Source organism: Asterias rubens, chromosome 19 (assembly GCF_902459465.1).
Source record: "Asterias rubens chromosome 19, eAstRub1.3, whole genome shotgun sequence".
NCBI classification, from domain to species: Eukaryota; Metazoa; Echinodermata; class Asteroidea; order Forcipulatida; family Asteriidae; genus Asterias; species Asterias rubens.
Window position 1 is genome coordinate 4,534,980 of NC_047080.1, and position 21,926 is coordinate 4,556,905.

At 39.0% G+C, this 21,926-nt stretch overlaps 1 protein-coding gene across 3 annotated transcripts; it reads right to left on the reverse strand.

Moving 5' to 3' along the window:
• Positions 1-1,179: 1,179 nt before the first annotated feature.
• LOC117303466 (axonemal dynein light chain domain-containing protein 1-like) lies at positions 1,180-21,882 on the reverse strand. 3 transcript variants are annotated; one of them, XM_033787681.1, is made up of 29 exons: positions 21,769-21,882; positions 20,913-21,125; positions 20,424-20,611; positions 20,222-20,328; positions 19,884-19,998; positions 18,434-18,519; positions 18,116-18,172; positions 17,414-17,522; positions 16,912-16,986; positions 16,590-16,684; positions 16,028-16,120; positions 15,617-15,683; positions 15,146-15,183; positions 14,777-14,897; positions 14,272-14,540; positions 12,806-12,856; positions 10,981-11,068; positions 9,578-9,760; positions 8,508-8,516; positions 6,530-6,581; positions 5,365-5,581; positions 5,029-5,122; positions 4,430-4,620; positions 4,127-4,223; positions 3,780-3,947; positions 3,244-3,336; positions 2,773-2,919; positions 2,539-2,654; positions 1,180-2,364 (listed from the first exon to the last, which is right to left on the reverse strand). In XM_033787681.1, exons 2-29 carry the CDS (start codon positions 21,049-21,051, stop codon positions 1,977-1,979), a joined length of 3,453 nt encoding a protein of 1,150 aa, XP_033643572.1. In that variant the 5' UTR covers positions 21,052-21,125; positions 21,769-21,882; the 3' UTR covers positions 1,180-1,976. The 3 variants fall into 3 exon arrangements, with proteins under 3 accessions (XP_033643572.1, XP_033643574.1, XP_033643573.1); XM_033787683.1 differs by lacking the exon at positions 12,806-12,856 and having other exon boundaries at positions 10,981-11,071; XM_033787682.1 differs by lacking the exon at positions 8,508-8,516.
• Positions 21,883-21,926: the final 44 nt, after the last annotated feature.

A 21,926-nucleotide genomic window follows, 5' to 3' on the forward strand; every position in this document is an offset into this window, starting at 1 on the left:
ATGCCATTTTGCATCTACAGTTTCAGGTAATTTTGGGTCATAATTAACCGTTCATCAAAATTGTTAATACTAATATTATATGTAAATGATTGACAAGTATATAACACTTTTTAAAATTTAGTTTTTAAGAAAACTTGAAAAGACGTGTGTGTGTTGTTGTAAGCTCTATACTAATTTGGATTTATGAATTTGGCTGAGGTTGTGAAATAAATTTTCTTAAAGGGCTATATAATACATATAATTATAAACAAAAGTCACCAGCTGCCAATGTTAATTCTTCTACTTCACGTATCTCAAACAACATTTTATAGTATAGCAGTACTTCTCAAAACACTATTATTATTTAAGTTGTAAATTTGTGTGTTGATGGAAAACACTGCATTTTTTTCCCAAATGAATATCCCATAGAAGAAAATCAATGCCTCTACATGTAGTAGCTACCGGGCAACCTCAGTAGTCTAGTTGGTAAGACACTGCTCTAGAATTGCAAGGGTCGAATTGCAAGGGTCGTGGGTTCTAATCATGCCCGTGATATTTTTTCACAGGACTCGGGGAAAGTACTGCGTATACAGTGCTAACACACGTAGGTGTATGGGTAAAAACCAATTTAATATTCTTTATCCCTCATGCAAATTTAACATCTCTTATTAAAATCAATGTTTGTTCTCAATAGAAGCGCACTGGACTTGAGCTCTGAGGCTTCTGATCACATAAAAAATAATCTCTCAGAATAAATAATTGTGCTGGTGGAAGTCAGTTTTTAATTCACAAAACAAACCGCATATCAATCTATATACAAGAATTGTACAAAATATAAATCAACAATTTATAAATGCATACGTACAAATGTTTTAGTAATCCAGGTGAAGTATTTCAAATGATCTTTAAATTGATTTTGTTTTGCATCCTGAAAGGCTTTCACAGATTTACAAATAACTTACAGGGTTTACAGAAGGTAGTGGTGAAATACTTCTCTTGAAATATTAGTCCATGAAATGCTTTACTTTTTGAGAAAACATTAAAACAATATCAATTCTTGATATCGAGATTTACAGATTTATTTTAAACACATGTCATGACACGGTGAAACGTGCGGAAACAAGTGTGGGGTTTTCCTGTTATTTTCTCCCGACTCCGATGACCGATTGAGCCTAAATTTTCACAGGTTTGTTATTTTGTATATAAGTTGTGATACACGAAGTGTGGGCCTTTGACAATGCCGTTTACCGAAAGTGTCTAATGGCTTTAAATGGATCGTCAGCTCTATTGGATAATCAGGCCCAGTCTGCAATCCAATTTTTTTTAAATATAAATTCAAAACAGATGTGCCAGAGTACTACTAGGCTAGTTTTTACTTGAAAACTGCAAAATCATGTCGTCAATTCCAGAAGGAGGAACATCAGGGTGATTTTTCATAACATTGCAACAACTTTTGCTCAATAAATTTGACTATACAATTGAAGCTTGACAAAACTTTGAATACAGTAAAAATGAAGTTGACATCTGAAAAAAAAATAAAGTATTCGTAGATCTGGACCCCCCAAAAATTGTTATTTTAAAATTTTTACATAATCCATTGTTCCTGATTAGTTTGTATCTGGATGACGTGTAATTCATGTACCAATTTGAAAAAAATTACCACACTAGTGTTGCATATGGATATGGACCATAGAAAGAGAACCTGGAGAACGCTAAGCTTGACTGCCCCTTGTGTCAGCTGTAGACACAGGTTTATCACACCACCTGAAACGTGTGTATGGCAAAATAATCATCATGTGAGCGCACATAGACAATGTCTAGGTGTGGTCATAGGGCAATGATCATGACGTCTCCTGTATGGCAAAACAAAAATGCCATCGATAAAATTGGTCTCACGATGAAATCGCACGCATAATGGCGCAATCAGCGTTCTCTGGTTCTATTTCTATGCTATGGACGGATTGCTGTATATACAATGGCAGAAGTAGACCTTCAAATCACTTGCCCTTTTTAGAGCGTGATGACCCCCGCGACCCCAAGCCTGACCTCGAAGATGAAGCTTGGGATGGAGGTCGTACCTGCTGCTGTTGGGACGGGGGTCTCCGCCCTGGGGTTGACGGTGGGGTGTCTGCCGCTCCTTGCTGTTGCGCTCCGGGGGAAGGAAGAGCAGGGGATGTTGAGGAGCTAGTTGGCTGAGGAGTGGTGCTGGCAGCTTTTACCTCACCAGGGATGGTGGGGGTCTCTGCCGCTTTCTCTGGGGTAGGGTTAGGGTTAGGAGTGGCGCTACTCCTCGAGAGGGCTCGTAGCTTCCCTTGGGTGTCTCGGAGCTCATCTTCAAGCTCGGCCATGCGGTCTTCGGCTTTTAGAGCTCGCTCTTCCGTTGCGCTGTCAAAGCAAATAAATGAGAGAATAGAATTATTATTGTTAGGCCTAATGGTTTATTTTATTTCAAATCAAAACGCAACCAAAAGGTTTATGCCATTCAAAGTTTCTATAAAGTTAAGAAAATTGAGATAAACAATAAACGTGTTAGCTGTAAACTACTTTGAATAAACTTACAGTAGCTGGGCTTGCAATGTCTTGACAGCCGTCAGTGCTTCGTAGGCTTTCTCTGTATCAGGAGTAGGGGTACGAGGGCCTGCTTCAGCTTGCAAAGCTGCAATACGGGGCTGCAACTGTGGGATATATCGGAAACAATTCAATGAGCTTCTCTTCAAAATTGTTTAACATCAAGTCTTTAACCCTTTTGCAGCCAGAAACGGATTGTACTAAAAATGCCACTCAAATATCTACCTTTGGAGGTGGTCCGTTGGGTTCCTCTAGTGATAGAGTCCGTACGTTATCATCATGACCTATGGCCTGAACCTCGCTCAAGTTGACCTCTTGACTGAGTGATGACTCTTCTCTTTCTGCAGGGGTCACTGCCACGGAAACCTGCTCCTGAAAAAAAACAGACAAACAAATATTGATTGTATACATCATTACAAGGATACATCAAGTGATGGTTCTAAATTTACACGTACCTATTTGTGCTCGATGTAAAAGGCATAAATAAGGGACTCAATGTGCGGTGAAGAGGTTTATTACTAGTGGTTTAAACCCAACGTGGCCTGGTTCTTGATAGTTTTACCAAGACAAAGTCGAGGTAAATTATCAAGAACCACTAGTTGAAAACCGATTCAACATACTTTGATTCCCATTCCTTAAAAACCTTTTCAGTCAAAAAACATCAACACTTATGGTCAAAAAGTAAAATAAATTTACCTTTTCTGCAGAAGCAGGAGTCTTGGGTTGTGTCTCTGACAGGACAGTTGGTGCAGGGGTCGCTGCGTCTGGGGTCGCCTCCGAGCCAACAAGCTGTTTGGAAATGAAAGAGACATCATGGATACAACAAAAAAATGAACTCAGGGCTCAAATTTAGGGGGAAAACCAACGAGACCCCATGGGTTGGGGCTGTATTGAGCATTTTTACTCCACCGGAAATAATTTTTATAAGACCAGAATCAAAAAGAGAAGACAAAAAATGTGTCTGTACAGTTAAACAAATGAGTAAAAATTGGAGTTTAAAAAAGGCGTAAGAGAACAAGTATCTATTTTTTTTCTAAGGGTAGGTAGACTTTACAGAATAAATAGGTAATTGTGAGACTCAAAATATTAAACAAACACGAGACCTCCAGACTTGATGTTCAGTCATTAAGGTCACTGCCTAACGCCAAAGTCGTCGGCTTTGCGGGCCTACATGTAAACTTTGAGCCCTTTCTACTCTGCTCGTCTTCAGGAGAATGCTTGACAATACCTACCTCAGCACCGTCAGGAACTTGAGAGATTGGCGCAAGCGTCACAGCAACATCGGACGTTATTTCTGTGCTCCCTGGAGTAGGTGCAATCACTGGTACATAGTTTGGATCAAGGCATCGGAGATCCTCAACTAGTATTGTTGAAGTGTGGATCCATTCTGCACACTCGCCCTTCATACCGAATGAAAGAAATAACAACAGCATAAAGTTTTGAGGCATTGCATGGTGAGGTAGCGAAGGGTGTGTTTTCACGGCTGTAAACAACAACAGTTTCGGTCATTGGACAGTGATTGACCAATGCCCAATGCAACCAAAACTTTATTGGCCAGAATGCGACTATGGCTACGTACCTTGAGTTTCTTTAAATCACGTAGTTCATGATCAGCATCTTCTGCTCCTTCATCCAGCCTCTTCTGCATTTCTTCAGTCACAATATTGGAACAGCAACTACATGATATAAAATCAAACAGACTATTGACAATCCTTGCTCAATCTAGTGGTTCAAACAAACCAATATATTTATACATTTATAGACCATAGAAGACCAAACTACAAATACACAAATTCAAAGAATTTTACTTTCATCATTTGTTGTTATTAACTGTCTATGAAATTAAGGAGGGTTTTTTCTTATAAAGGCCTCATCAACTCACCCTGTAATATAATTTGAGAATCGAGTCAACTTGTCAAACATCACCGCAGACTTTTCCTGAATTTGTGGAATGGTGTCCGTGGTCGCCATACTACTCTCCACAGCCTCTAGTGGACTGTCGGGTTGATTGGGTGCCAGACGCAGCAGCACTTGTATAATCCAATGGACCATTTCTGCATGGAGTGTTGCTACCTGTTGATATCGGGACAAAGATAAATTGTTGCATGGGTAAGAGCAGGGGCCAATTTCATAGAGCTGCTTAAGCAAAAAAATTTGCTTAAGCACGAAAATAGCTTGCTTATTTTACACATGTTACTGGCAAAAATTTCATGCCATATCCTTGCTTGTGACTGGTATTTAGCTGTTATTCACTTAGCATAACAATTGAGTGGAGTCTTGGCCGATAAACTGATTTTACTAAGCAAGGATTTTGTTTGCTTAAGCAAAATTTTGTGCTTTTAAGCTTAAAAGCAGCTCCATGAAATTGGGCCCAGAGAATTTTAAAGGCAAAGTATACCTTTGGTTTTTCCAAGAACTTAATTCAAAATTTGAGTCGGAGTGACTCAGGAGTGCCTGTCTGAAATGGTGTGACATACATACCTGTTCAACTAGCTTTGAGTCTTCACTGTCGATCCCATTGGTGGTGCTAGAAAGCCATTTCTGGGTGCTTCGGAAAACGTCATCCATCAGAAGTCTGTCAAGAAACCAATCAAATCATTCTCTTAACTCAAACCCAACAAGAACAATTCTTTGTTTGTTTGTTTGTTTGTTTGACTTATCTTGTTTTGATCTTTGTTTGATCTGTATAGTTTTATAACAAAATTTTAGTCTTATGAATTACTCCCAATCTTTGTTTTGTTCAGTGTGACCCAGCCTGCAAGCTTTTGCGTTTATGGGTGATGCCTCCATACATTTTCAGTCTGAATTGGAACTTACTGCTCATGAGGTTTCCCCGCTGCTTTTAGCTCCTCCTTCTGCGTGCTGCCGACGCACTCGGCTGTCTCTTCGATTGTGACTAGCCAATCACTGAAGAGCTCATAGAGTCGCATCCACTCCCCGTCGATTGGCATAGCGCCCCCGTTTAAGATGGAGTTAAGCTTGGTGTCCCAGCTCTCTAGGGCATTGGCGATTTGGATGAATCCCTTGGCAGAACCTAGTAAGTCCAGAGGGTAAACAAAAATCAATGAAATAATGGCTTCTGACGGGCACCCCCGAACAACAGGCATGTGAGTACCTATCAATGAAAAAAGAGGAAAAGAGAAAACTGGACAAGAAAAAAAGAGGAAAAGATACTATTCCTATACTTTTGTACACAGAAAGTGAAGAAAAAAAGAGGAAAGTCAAAACCCCCAAAAAAGGAAGTCGCACATGCCTGAAACAAAGATGTTGACAAAATAGGGAGACTGCCAACATGGCTAGATAAGCTCAGTTGGTAGAGTGCCGGCACGATAACCAGGAGGTCTTTGGTTTGAATTCCGCTAAATAATTTTCTCTGCTCAACCCCATTTGAAATAAAAAAGAAGACCTTGTACAGAAGTGGGGTGTCGTGGCCGAGCGGATAAGAGCATCGAATTCAAGCTCTGGTGATTCTGTTCAGCGGAATGTGGGTTCGAATCCGGTCGTGACACTTAGTTCCTTGAGCAATACATTTCGAGACCTCAAATTCTAAACTTGAGGTCTCGAAATCAAATTCGTGGAAAGTTACTTTTTTCTCGAAAACTATTGCACTTCAGAGGGAGCCGTTTCTTACAATGTTTCATACTATCAACCTCCCCCCATAAGCCACTTCGGAATTGCAGCTGCGCATGTCTGTTACTGCTGACAATGGGTTTTGCCTATCTCCCGTGACCTTTTGACAATACCCGCTGGTATTGTCAAATGGTCACGGGAGATAGACAAATTGCGTTGTCAGCAGTAACAGACATGCGCAGCTGCAATTAGAAGTGGCTTATTACTCGTTACCAGGTAAGGTTTTATGCTGATAATTATTTTGAGTAGTTACCAATAGTGTCCACCGCCTTTAACATATAATCTTGCTTTGCATATTTGGACTCTTTGAATTTCTATCTTTTGGCAACTCTGATTGAATAAATTTACTCACCATTTTCACCATTTACCCTGATGTGAAACTGCTTGTGCAAGGTATCACACTCCTAAGAATGATGGCAAAGATAGAAAAACAGAAAAGATTGTTACAATGATTATGACAATCTTTGCAGACCTTGAAGAACAAAATACACTTCTAAGTTACTCCGAATTTACTTTCTTGACTGAAAATACATAATTATTCCAAAGTATCCAGCAGGTATTGTTTCATTTGAAGTAAGTGCAACTTTGTATCATGTTGAAGCGATTGTGGAACGGCCAACCATTGTGTGAATGCGTGAATTTTTGAACAAAATCTGTCTGACAGCATAAACTCATCACCAAGGGATCATTTGTTGATTGTATCAACAATAAGGCAATATCTGCAGTATTGTTAAATATGATAAAATTTTTAGTAAAAATAATTCCAGTAAAAGAGGAATACATTATTAAATCTGCTGTGAAAATTTAGTTCAAGGAAATTGAGATAGAAAGTTATTGTTATTTCTCTGCAAAATGAATTAGCATGCAATGATGCAAGACAAATACACAACGCTGTATCCAGTGCCATGAACAGATGGGCCCCAGCCCTCTCCCTCAAACGAACATATTCTGCCACTAATTGCATCTGAGGAAAGAACTGAATCTTAAACGCAGAAAAAGTATGATAGTTTTAAAATATGGGGAAAACATTTTGAAAATCAAAGTAAAAAAAAGAAAAAAGATGGAGTATAATTCATTGTTAGGAAAGGAAAATGCAAAGTCGGGCTTACAATGAAGTATACACTAAAACTTACAGGTAAATTTACAGAGAAATGTTAAAAAAGGGAACAGAGAAATTTAATAAATTAAGAAAATTGACAATGAAGAATTTAACAGTTAGAAATTTGCAGAGGCACTTTAAGAAGGCAAAGGTGGACGATAAAAAGCAAACGTTTCTTTGTCAGTTATTTACCTGTTTCACGGCCTGTTTGTATCGTAGCAAGCATGCAGTGCAATAAAACAATAAGCATTAGAATTCATAACATAAGGGTGCATTTACAAATCGCAAACAAGACAATTATAGACATCCATTGATCAAAATCTTCAATATAAAAAAACATACTGCACTCACTGCAAAAATTATACCAACTTGTCATATAAATTGTTGACCATTTAAAAAATTTACAAACTTTGGTTAGTTTATATCACAGCAAACAATAAGACACTCACCAAATGAAAATTTGAATTTATGAAGGTTAAACCAAGACAAAGAGAACAAAAATATGAAAATGAGAATTTAACTAAATGATTTTTTTGTAAATGGGGGGTTCCACGACCCAATGTCATGAAGCATTAAGCACCTGGGCCCAATTTCATGGCTCTGCTTACCGTAAGCACAGAATCGGCGCTTACGAAAGCAGGGAATTATGTGCTTAGGGCAAGCGTATTTTACAGGTTAGTGGCGAATTTTGGCGTCTGCGTGTGCGTACTCCACGTAACTATGCATTCTTTGCTTACGAGGTTAGCACGGAAATTCAGCGCTTGCACGTAAGCGGGGAATCGTGATCGTAAGCGCATAACTCAGCGGTAAGCAGAGCCATGAAATTGGGCCCTGCTAGACACAGAAGAATCTTGCTTAGCAAAAACAGGTAACAGCGAACATTATATACAGTTTACATTGTCCCGACTGGAGCCCCACTCATCTTTTGGTTAGCAAAGAAACTAGTTAAGCAGTGTTTTCTGCTAAACGGCTATATGAAATTGGGCCCAGCTAGCAATGTTCTCTTTAGAGCTATAACACACACTTTTAGCTATAGAACAAAACCCATAGACAAACATGAACAAAAATTGCATGCAGAAAACATGGCAAACAAGTGTCAAAACATACACTAAAAGAACTATTTTAAGGAATATGCAAGCAAAATCTTAGCAATTTGGGAATTCTCTAACTTAATCAAAACATTTACAAATGTACAAATTCATTCATGCATAATTTCAATGTGACCTTTTACCTCAGTTAGCTGGAGTGAATAGAATAGAGTGCGCATGTTAAAAAAAAGGAGAAAATGAAGACAAAAATTATCAATAAAATATGAAGACATCAAAATTAGTTTTGATAAAATACTGAAATAAAAGAGGAAACAAGTTGTTCTGCTGAAAGTTGCATGTAGGACAAAGGGCACAAACAAATGATGGCAGTTACTTTACATTTATACTGTGTTAAAGACAGTAGACACTATTGGTAATTGTCAAAGACCAGTCTTCTCACTTGGTGTATCTCAACATATATGCATAAAATAACAAACCTGTGAAAATTTGAGCATCCTTCGGTCGTCTAAGTTGCGAGATAATAATGAAAGAAAAAACACCCTTGCCACACCAAGTTGTGTGCTTTCAGATGCTTGATTTCGAGACCTCAAATTCTAAACCTGAGGTCTCGAAATCAAATCCACCGAAAATTACATGTTTCTCGAAAAACTACGTTACTTCAGAGGGAGCCCTTTTCACAATGTTTTATACTATCAACCTCTCCCCATTACTCGTTACCAAGTGAGGTTTTATGCTAATAATTATTTTGAGTAATTACCAATAGTGTCCACGGCCATTAAACAGTATCCTACAAGGTATGCATAGCTAAGTTTTGAAGTATGAGACCTATTCCTTTTACATATAGCACTATTCAATGGTTTATAGGAGGTGCTGTGACCAATTGTGCAGCCAATCAAACCAGGAAGACTGGAGTCGGATTCCTTTTCTTTAACAAGTAGTGCACTGGTTTTTTGTGGCAAGCACAACACAATTCACTCAGGACCTACAGCTTGATGTCCCATCCAAAGGACAAAGCAGTTATGCAAAGTATTTTGCTCAAGGACAAAACTACAACAACTTCAGCTGAGTCCAATGCTTTTAACAGCTCGACCTGCCTTTTCTATATTGCTCTACAATCTATAGTTTGTATATACTCAGCGCCTTGAGTACCTTGTTTGGTAGATACGTGCGCTATACAATACTTCAATATTAATTATTATAAGCTGTACAAATTTAAAATACTTCCACCATTCAATCTTTGCGCCTCTCTTACCTTATTCAATTGTAGTAGTCTCTCATGCTCTGGATAATCAGATCCGTTCTCCGGCCGATGACGGTTGAAGATGTGAAGAGCCACCTCCGTCCACATCTCCACCTGTTTCTTAATGGTATACATGCCCTCCTCAAAACCCAACAAGATGTCTCCTCCATACTTCTCAACTTCTTTATTCAGTTGCTGCAGCAAAATATTAAGATAACAATATTTCAGCTTTACCCTTTGTAAGTTTTTGTGAGGCTGAGTAGCCATAACCTCAGTTTGTAAGCGTAGGTTCTTGTGAGCTTACTGTAGTTAATACTGGGTTGTATAATGATACAGAGACTCACGCTCGGTCGCTCTGGCTCCTCTGGTCTTACTTGTCACAAAAGTCCTCAGAATCACAGGTCCTTAGGTAGACTCAATGACGGTTATAAATGCACACTCAAAAGACTAATAAGTTGGGATTCTTATGCCTCATGGTGTTGATTATTCATACTCGGAAATCAGACTGATTGCATCACGCTACCCCGAAAAGCACGCCCGCAGTGGGCACTCTTAAGGTGCTAGTATCACATGACCCGGCACATTAGATTTACCCAGTCCTCCCGGCAGTGCTTCAACTGGCACTACATTACATTAGACAGACATTGTAGGGGGATTTTTAGGTAGGATCTGTACATGTGGGTGTTTTGACATTGTGGGGTACACCCACAAGGTTGTTAAAGCCATTGGACACTTTTGGTAAACAGTATTTTCCAAGGGCCTACACTTTGTGTATCACAACTTATATATAAAATAACAAACCTGTGAAAATTTAGGCTCAATCGGTCATCGGAGTCGGGAGAAAATAACGGGAAAACCCATCCTTGTTTACGCACGTTTCGCCGTGTCATGACATGTGTTTACGATAAATCCGCAATTCTCGATATCGAGAATTGATAATTGTTTTCATGTTTTCTCAAAAAGTGAAGCGTTTCATGGAATAATATTTCAAGAGAAGTCTTTCACCACTACCTTCTGTAAACCCTGTAGGTTATTTGTAAATCTGTGAACTTTTTTTCTTTTTTTCTTTTCTGTTCCGAAAGTGTCCACTGGCTTTAACAGGACAAATTAAAGAAAAAAGATCATGGATAACACCTGGGGATCAAGCCCACAATGTCTCTATACTTATTATGTCTGGGGCTGAGAAGCTTACCTGCATTGTTAGAAACTGCATTTGTAGGTTTTTGCTGGGCTGAGTAGAAACCTGCATTTGTAGGTTTCTGTATAGTGACCCGAAAATTGTAAGTTTTTGAAGGGCTATTCGGTGTTTGTAAGTTTTTGTGGGCTGAGTAGCTACCGGCAATTGTAAGTTTTTGTTGGGCTGAGTAGCTAGACTGCTATTGATATTTTCATTCATGGAGTACGTGTATACATACCTCTTCCCATGAGCGAATATCATTGTATAACGTCTGAATCATCTCCATCTTTGGTGCTTGGATCACTGTGTGGATGTTCTCACTACATCTGCTATAGGAAATAAAACACAGTTTACAATTAGCAGATTGAACATTGCGTTAGTCATTAGATAAAGGTCACCGTGGTCTAGTGGTTAGACTGCAGGACTTGCAAACAGACTGCAGGATTTGCAATCACAAGGTTAATAATAATAATAACCGTATTTATAACGCGCCTTTTGCCAGAGGATACAAAGCGCCAAGTATTATTACTGCAAGGAGTTTGAGATATAAGACCTAGTCCTTAGCAACCATGTAATGGTTTACAAGGTGCTGTGGCGCAGTATGCTGCCAATCCAGCCAGGAACACCGGGGCTAACCCCTTCTCTTTACGATAAGTGCACTGGGTTCTTTTACATTCGTTTACACAACACATGGGACAAACAGCTTTACATCCCATTCGAAGGACGAAGCTAAGTGTCTTGCTTAAGGACACAAGTGTCATGGCTAGGGATTCGAACCCGCACTCTGCTGATGAGAAACACCGGAGTTTGAATTCAGTGCTCATAACCACTCGGCCACGACACAATCACAGGGTTGTGGGTTTGAATCCTACCAAGCTAATCGGTTAGACTGAAGGGCATGCTATCACAAGGCTGTAAGTTCGAAACCTACCATGCTAACCGTTGATTTCACAATGACTAGAATACGTATCGTTGTCTTGTTTACTGAATAGACCGATCCATTAAGCTCCGCCCCATGGGGTATTGACCAATCATAACGTAACGAAGGTCCGACAAATAAGGTCCGACATGCGTGCGCGTATCTTGACGTGCGCGCCGGAGTTGTGCAGAAAGGCATTGGAGAACCCCACGTGTTCTTGCTCACATGTGCATCGTGGGCGGAGCCTACTGGATTGGTCTACTACAAGTTCTTGATTTGTGTCATAATCACAGACGTTAAACCAATGAGAGACTTTTTGGACTCTTGGTGGCAGCAGACTTACCAGGTAAAATCCATTGTTCTCGATAATGTACGCATGCTCAGACCTACGTAAACAGTGGAAATTTACCTGGTAAGTCTGCTGCCACCTAGCGTCCCAAAGTCTCCGATTGTATCAGAGAGATTGGCTTTTGCCAGCTTGGCATTTAAATACCCTTGTTGAGTTTTCACCCTTGTTGAGATAATGTAAACAAACAGGTCATGGACATATTTATAATGATGCCCCTATCTTCCACACTAAAAAGTTTGGCGTCAACCAAAAAGGAATGAAATAGTTGTAACTTTCCCTGACATGCCTGAAATCATTTTGTGCTGCGAGTGGAGCGTGTATGTAAAGGCATTAGGGTACAATTAGAAAGATTATTTTGTGAGATGCTCTGTGATATGTGATTAATCAGTTTGTAGAGGGTGGATTGAGTGGTGGACATGGTGGATAGTGTGATGGGTGGGGTGAGTGACGATGACTTTTTTTCAAAGGCAGCCAAGACTTGAATAACCAATAGTCTGTGCAAGGGGTGACAATTTGCTCTCTCATGGAAAACCAAAACTGAGTTCCTAAAAGAAACACTTGTACAAAACCCATGAAACTGTTGAGATCCATGGATACAACAAAATCACAAACAAACAAACAAACACTTCAACAACAAAAACAAACAAAGAAACACTAAGAACTGCGTGAAACACTTCAAGCCTCTATGGATGTCGCAATCCTAGTAAAGTTGATGAAGCTACTGTACAAACTATACATGACTCATCATGCATCATGACACACTGCAATCAGAAATGCTGAAAAGCAAAACATCACCTGGATTCTCTGGTAGTCGAGGCCGATACCAGACTGGCTTCCGTCTGAATGCTTGCGATTTAGGACAGATTAGAGTTCTTGTTAGTTTTTTATGACTCATTAGTATTAATTTTTTAAGGAAGAATTGCAAATAAAGGATTTGAGGCATTGCATGGTGAGGTATAAACATATATTTGGTTTGCGGTAACACCATGTGTGTATCTACTTGCCAGGTAGAGTTTGTTCTTAGAGAACTGTCTTGCTTAATTCTACTACCGCGGAGTAGATTGTTCGGGTGTTCGGGAGACTTCTCAGTTCTGAAAAGAACTGTCCTGCTAATTATTATCTATTACATGGGCAGATGGTATAGAAATAGGCTGGGACTACTACTTTAGCTAGTAGGATCGTAATTAACTGTACTCATGAATCTACTGAATAGTAGCTTTAGCCCAATCACTTGTGCAATATTTTAAGTCATTTTAATTTATCTACAAGTTTAGGTTTTATTTATTTATTTATTTCCCTTTAAATTTAATTTAATTTAATTTATTTTTTATTCTTAATATATATTTATCATTTTCTATTGGTTTTTAATTTTCTGCTTTTATTATTGCTTTGTGTACTATATTATGTTAAATCTATATTAATTTTATTGAGTACCCCAGATGTGGGGCAACAGATCTACGGATCATAGTGTGTATTTGCTTTTGTTGTCCCTTGCCCAACTTGGGGTATAATGTTGTCAATGTATTTTGTTTTGTACTGTTATGGCGAATAAAATAATAATAATAATAATAATAATAACTACCGCGGAGTCAGTTCTTGGGTTGGTCTCAACGTTTCGACTAGCTTGCTCTAGTCATCGTCAGAGAATTGAAATCTTAAACAGGTGGTTACTTAAGGTAAGCTTCATGTTTTTTTTAGGTTTTCCAGGGTTATCAGAGGAACACATAACCTCTCCTCTTGTTCAAGTCTGCGATTCTCCAAAGCAAAATCAAATAGGAGACTTTGGGCCAGTAGGTGGCAGCAGATATTGTGGGTAATTTTCCATTGTTTTTAAGGTACTATGAGCATGCACATTATTTTGATAAATGATAGATTTGCAAAGTCGGTTTGCTAGTTGCCACAATTAAAAAACTCAGTCCAGAACTTTCTGTGTTTAACAGTTTTATAAAATTGGGCTCTCTCTCAGGCAAACAATATTGCTTATTATCGTAATATCCTTTATAGACTTTAAGGTGATCATTTGAGTGCTGCATGCTTCCCAGGTTATACACAATAACTTGGGTGTGATCCCGGCTTCACGGCAGTTACAAATTATATGGCTTCTGACTGGCATCCCCAAATAAATCCGGAGTTTGTTTGTTCATTTCCTACTCAAGCCATCTTTTTCTTGTCCAACCCCAAATAATTAAAAATTTACCCAAACAGATTCCCTTCAGGCTCATTACTTGATATTTCAAAAAATAAATTGTTTAAAAACTCACACAACAAAAGTGTCAAACTCTCGTATCCATCTCTCGATTCCTTTCCGGATTGAACCCAGCCGACTGTGAGACATCTCGTCCCCTTGGCTTAGATCGTCGGCAAACTTGATGGTCAGTTGCCGGTGGGTCGCGATGTAGCCCTGTAGCTGTGATAGCTGGTCGGTATCGCGGTCACTCAGCACGATGGTAAAGTGATTGGCCAGCTTAGACCACGCCCTCTCGCTGATGTGAAGACGTCGGGCAGTAGAGAGTGAATTTGCCTCGGTGACCTACAAAGACAAAGCAGGATCGGTGATAATCGCAAACAAACATAGAATTCGAACTGCCTCAACAGGGCAATCGGTGGTCTAGTTGGTAAGACACTGCTGTAGAATTGCAAAGGTCGCGGGTTCGAATGATTAATGAAGAATAAAACTAAGGAGGGAGGTTGAGGGAGGAGGCTGGTTCAACCACTAAAGGGTTGAAAACACTAAGGACAAAATCAAAGGATGGGAAAGTAGGTTACCTTGAGGGCCAAGTTGTAGGCTGCTCCACTCCACAGTTCCTTCTCTCTGGAGAGTGCGATGACCTGGGTTTCAAGACGAGCTCGTTGGAGCTCGTACAACTCATGGTACTCTGCTAGTAGGCTACAAGAGAAAAAAAAATGACGGAAATCAAAGTGGTGAAAAACAAGTTTCAATTGTAAGCGACACAGTGTTCATGATGGTAAATCAAGCAAAACCAACAAAACAACGAGAGATTTTTCACTTTCTGTCAATATTTCTTTTTAATTCACGGCGCTTTACGATGGAGGCTCCAGACGATCAATTTGTTTTAATACACATTGGTAAACAGTCTAAGTTATTATAGAATCTTTTCAATCTTCTATACTTACCCAGCGTTTTTTTCTGATTCAGCTAGTGCTGCTGCGAGCTGTAAACAAAACATATAAATAATATAAATAAACTACCAGGGAAAATGAATGGGTTTATTTTTAAACAATTTAGGGTTGAGCAAGTGGCTTCGGATAGTTCAAGATATGACAGGAGACCACAAAATCAGGGCTAGATAGCTCAGTTGGTAGAGCGCTGGTGTGTTTATCCAGAGATTGCTGGTTCAAGTCCTGCCCTAATAAGTTTGTCTTCGTTCGACCCAAACTAAGTGCTTTACTTATCCTTGAAAACATAAAGCTCCAGCCGTCGATTTCACAAAACTCTTCCTAACTTAAGACTAATCTTAGGACCCCAGGAGATTAAGAGAAAACCCTGAAATCGGGAACAACCAGTGCTTTTCAAAGCTAGAGCCACTATCGCTTCAACAACACAAGAGATCTTGAAATGGTGTAAGATTTAACTGTGAAGCTCACCTCTTGCTGTGCTTGCTGGGCCTGTGAGGTCACGACCTTGTCATGCTCCCTTACATCGGACAGCTCACTGAAAACAAAAATCCAGAAATGCTGAGTTTGTGACTTGATTCATGTTGAAATATATCAAGTTGGTGCGTCAATACAGGGTCTTTTACATTATGTGCACATGGTCGACAGGGGTAAATTAATATTAGATACACTCTCACTGAACAAATAATTTGTTTGTAGAAAGTCCGCCAACATCACGCTAAGCCAGAGGTCGTTGGTTCAAATCCTGCTCTCGTAAATTTGTGTTCGTTCAACCCCAAGTCAAATAGCTTTTGAAGTGTTGTTTCATGACAAAGTCATTTGTCTTAATTTCAGGAATTTTTCCTGGGGGTGGCTTTGAAACAAAATTGATTAGCGGCTTACTCAGTTAGGTCTGATATGGACGTCTTGAAACGGAAGAGTTCTTCAGTCAACCTCCTGTCCAGAGCTCTCTGGGCCATGACTTCTTGATGTAGACTGGGAACAAGGTTGAGAAAAAAAGATGTGTTACTTGTTGGATAGCACATCACACATTTGCAAAGCGAACAAAATCAGTAATGATGCAAGTTACCACTTAACATCCAACTTAAGGTAATGCACATTGTCAAAAATGTTTGCGACAACAGTCTTTGGAAGTAAAACCAAAGTTGACTTTCTCATTCCAGATGCTTGAAGCACATTCAAACACAAAAAAAGAAAGTTATCATAGTACAACCATCTTGTTGTTCTCCCATTTAACCTTATTTGCCCAAAGTGAGGTTGGAAGGCAGAATAGCCTGGTCATGTTTTGGCATAATCTGGAATCTGTGTTCATGATTGATTTTGCAAATAGGAAGCACAACAAAGATGACAGCAGAATGAAGGTCTTTAAGACAACTGTAACAAATGTGATGAGACAATGAAAATTGGGGTAAGACGGGAAAAATCAGATTGATTTGGTTCCTACCTCTTGACTTGTCTTGGTACTTTGTCCAGCAGTTTGCTGTACCTCTGCCTGAGGTTAGCCAGGAGCTCCCCTCTCTCAGCACACTCTACACTAACCTGATTGCAGTTATATAAAATAAGGCGAACAGAAAATGTCAACAAACAGAAAGTAAAATTTTTAAATTTTTGAAATTCCAATAATATATCTAAATTCAGTACGCAGAGAGCTTTCCAACGAAATCCAACACTTGGTACGTAGTGATTCAGGACATGAATGAATTTTTGTTGAAATTTGCTGGGAAACCTTTGATAATGATGATTAGCATTAATATTAAACCACATACCTGTCTGATCAGCTCATGGAATATCAGGTTGTAAATATTTTGTTCCTTTTTTATTAACTCCAGAAGGTTGTGCATCTGAGTGAGTGGACAAAAAAATACAATCAAAGAAAATGCAGTCAAAAGTATCAGGAACCGAGTTGGTTCACAAAGACAATCAAATCAGAAGATTCAAAAACCAAGCTGGCCAAAAACAGCACAAATATCTCTCATAAAAACATCGGTTTCATTTCTCCGATTATGAATTGCACATATCACCAAATTATACAATAATACATATTCTAGTTGTTGTGAAATTAGCAGTAACATTGGTGGGATTCGAACCCACAATCTTGTGATTACAAGTCCTACAGTCTGTGTAAACACCTGTAATTTGGGACCTTCTTTTGTTTGTATTCTAACTTTTTGGCAACAGCTCCCTGTAGTTTTGCACACTCTTGAACTGGGGATATTCACCCAGCTGGGAACACAAATCCCACTATTACAGGTCCTCGGTTTCACCTACCTGTGTGGGTCCTTTGATCTCGATCTCTTCGTCGTCAATCCCGGTCTTCTTTAACATCAGATCTAATGTTTCTTTAAGCTGTAGGACTTCATAGCGACTGGCTGGTTTCCTGTGATAAACAACAACAAGATATAAGACTAATCTTTGAAGTACAGACTGTAGACCACTTGCCCTTTGATTACATCTCATTGGCTTTATGCGGTTTCTCCTAGCAATGCCATGTTTTATTAAAGGCAGTGGACACTATCGGTAATTACTCAAAATAATTTTTAGCATAAAAACTTACTTGGTAACGAGTAATGGGGAGAGGTTGATAGCACAAAACATTGTGAGAAACGGCTCCCTCTGAAGTAACATAGTTTTCGAGAAAGAAGTAATTTTCCACGAATTTGATTTCGCAACTTCAGATTTAGAATTTGAGGTCTCGAAATCAAGCATCTGAAAGCACACAACTTCGAGTAACAAGGGTGTTTTTTCTTTCATTATTATCTCGCAACTTCGATGACCGATTGAGCTGAAATTTTCACAGGTTTGTTAATTTATGCATATGTTGAGATACAGCAAGTGAGAAGACTGGTCTTTGACAATTACCAATAGTGTCCAGTGTCTTTAAAACATATGTAATACCATATCTTAGAGCCCTAGTACAAGACAGCTTTTACTGACAACTTTTTGGGGTAATCTTGAAATTTGTTAACTCACATTGAAGGGAAGGATATCTGGTTCTGCTCAGTGTCAATCAGCTTGGTGGTGTATTTGCTGAAATAGAAACAAACAAAACTGATATCAGCGACAGAATAAAAATCAAAACAGAATTTCCCGAAAAGTAAACAGGGAAAAAACCAAGAACAAAAAAACACCAGAATGCCGCACACTCTTCTATAAACCCAGAATGATATATATTGATATATAAAAAGACAAATGAATACACACAAGGTATAGCCTCAGAAAGATACCTAGAAAAAGAGCAAAATATTGTGGGACAAATATTGATTTGAAAATGTTGTTGACTTGACTTACTCATCTTGGAAGTCTAGATTCTGGACTCCCTTTGCTTTAACAACATGGTATTCTGAAGGAATCAAAGAGTCTGGTACACTCATGCCCTGCAGGGGGAAAACATGTTGGAAATTATAAAATGAACTGCATACTGATTAAATGACATTTAAAAAACTGTTATTATTATTATTATTATTATTATTTTATTCGCCATAACAGTACAAAACAAAATACATTGACAACATTATACCCCAAGATGGGCAAGGGACAACAAAAGCAAATACATACTATGATCCGTAGATCTGTTGCCCCACATCTGGGGTACACAATAAAATTAATATAGATTTAACATAATATAGTACACAAAGCAATAATAAAAGCAGAAATTTAAAAATCAATAGAAAATGCTAAATATATATTGAGAATAAAAAATAAATTAAGTTAAAAATAAATAAATAAGTAAAAATAACAGATGGGGTAAGGATAAACAATGAAGGGAAATAAATAAATAAATAAAACCTAAACTTGTAGATAAATTAAAACGACTTAAAATATTGCACAAGTGATAGGCGTTGATGGCGTTGATTAATTTATTGGGTTGTTGTTGGCTTAGGGGTTGAGATCACTTGACTCAAGTTCTGGTGTTTCTGTTCAGCAGAGTGTGGGGTTCGAGTCCTGGGCCCAATTTCATAGAGCTGCTAAGCACAAACATTTGCTTGGCATGAAATTTTGGCCTCCATAAAAACAGGATTTCCAACCAAATTTCCACGTGATTTTCAGGATAAGCAAACAACAGCTGAATACCAGTAATGGGCAATATGCATCAAATGGAAATTTTGTTGGTAATCATGTTTTTATCAAGGAAGAAATTTCATGCCAAGCAAATTTGTGTGCTTAGCAGCTCTATGGAAATGGGCCCAGGTCTTAACACTTCTGTCATTAAGCAAGACACTTTGGCCATTGCCATTTCGTCCGTTGGATGGGCAATCCGGTTCAAGGCTCAGTGGTTTCTATACCTGCATTTCATCTCTGTGGGCCCCAGTTTGATTCCCAGACCAGAGCCTTGCATGTGGATTTGGTTTTTAAGTTGGCCGTTTTAAGAACTCGCCGCTACCCCTTTATTATGAAAGAAGTTCATCAGGCCAGTAAAATGTAAACTTATTAAATGAATAAGGAGACGACGATCATCTCTCAACAGAGACGAGGGACAAACTTTCACACATAAGGGACCCCCTCATACCCAAAGTTCCACCCCGGGGAGGACACAATCGGCCGAACCAACATCCAGTGGCCGTAGCAGGAAACAGTACCACCAACTGACTGGTGGTGCCTCGTTCTGAGGATGACTAGTGAAACGTAAATGAAAATTACGTGAGTATTGGCTTTGTTTTCATAGAAAATTCATTTAATAAGTTTACCCTTTTATTCCCTTAATTTATACACGCTAAAGGCTTATTGGGCCAGATCTTACCTGGTCTTTGTCACTCTGCTTAACCAAGGCTCTGACAGAGCTAGCATCTTGTGATGGATCTACCTTCCCTGGAGTCTTATCAGCAAATGCCACGTCGTACAGGAATGAAATATCCCTAAACAAACCAAAACCAAAAGAGATGACAAGTTCAGATAAGTTCAAAAATACGTTTACCATCACACAATAGCCATCCCAGGGCCAACAAACAAGCACTCCTGGGCTACTAAAGCTATATACAACTTTTAACTAAACTGTGTAGAAAGCTGTTCTCCAAATTGTCGAGAGGTTTAAGCTAAAGGAGCTCTATAAATTTGGGCCCAGCGAGTATGTTTACAAACCTTCCCGCGCCAGTCATGGAAACTGGCTGATCGGTCAAATGCTGGAAGCGTCTTCTACGATTTGGAAAGTTCCACATATTAGCACTGGGGGCCCCCGCCTTGATGGCCTGATGAGAAGGGAAAAAAGTAAAACTTGTTATAAGAGAGTGGATATTTAAACATTTTATTTCTAGAGGGTGGTTTAGAGATTTGATCAACTCACCTTGTTCTTGGCCTTTTGTACACCCTTCTGTTTGAGCTTTTCCTTGACCCCAGGGGAGGGGATATTTGTCAGCGCATTGAGAATCTCCTCGGGGATGAACTCACTTTGGAGCGAGGTTGGCAAGGGTCTGGATCTGTCAATGGCATTGTCGCTGGATCGAAGATCTGGTAAGGGTGCGACATCTTGGGCTGTAAAACGTGATGGTTTGTAGGGAGTTAACTCAATATTTTCATTGTAATGCTAAATAAAAAGTTATTTTCAATCACAGCGACAAAGATTGAGAGGGCCTTCAGAGTACCTTTAATGATTAAAAGGGATTTTGCATGAATTGCATTTATTGCGATAATGGGGACTGTTTAATGATGACCAGAAGACATTCTGAGCAGTTGATAACACTTCCCTTTTCAGGGTAAAATAACTCACTTGTTTCAATTTCTTTTTGTTTCATTCCAAACTTGAATTATTTCACTACAACCTGTCACTATTTACCTTCATTCTTTGCAACAATGACTCTTGTTCTTCTGGGCGTCGGGCTGTTTTGACCCTCATCTTTGGGTTCTGCTGGGGGACTTGGTTCCCGTCCGCCGACATCACTCATCTCTTGCATTGAAGCAACTACTGAAGTCATCTTATCTTTGTTTTTGTTATGTACGGCTCACTCATAAATAATCATCAGTCTATGAAAGTTCTTGTCATAGGTAACTGTTTTTTTTAACACAAACAAAAAACGAAGGTCAATGTTTATTTTAATCTCGAACATAAATAACTTTGTATTAATATAAAAGCCATATCATATGTGTCATATGTGAGAAATGCAGGCCAATTAAATACACAGAAAAAAAAATCGACAAACAAATCTGACAATGACATGGATACTAATACTAATAAAGACCACCTGCAACAGAAGATACAGAAAGGACCACGGATTGCACTCATATTTATTATATCAGACAAAAACTAACTTTAAAAACTAAGTCTCTATCTATAACTAGACCCAGTGACTGGGGCGCTAGATTCCTTTTTTCGAAATTTTGACATTATTGGTCATCTTTCTACTCTAGCGATTAAGCCAAAATTTCGAAAAAAGGAATCTTGCGCCCCAGTCACTGACACTGGGTCTAATCTATAACTAAGTTTAAGAAAACTGCTTCAAATAATTCAGTTGCGGAAATATTATGTTGATGATGAATTGATGGAATGATAATGATGGCCCCTTGTTTTTTGGTGGCCTGCTCATTTGTGCCCCTTGCTTGGTGGGCCTTGTTGTGACGGTCCTACTACTTGCCGTCAACTCGCCCAAAGTATCGTTTTGAAAAGACGGAAAACAAAGCCTTATAAAACATACCTGTGTCTACATCATGAAGATATGTTGAAATTAAAGATCACAAGACAAAAGGTAACTTTTTTGAGGATTTTTCATAAAACACTTCCACACGATCAACTTGTTGTCAAGGGGGACATTTACGTTTACCGTATCTTAGAGTGGCGCCCTCTGCGTTAGAA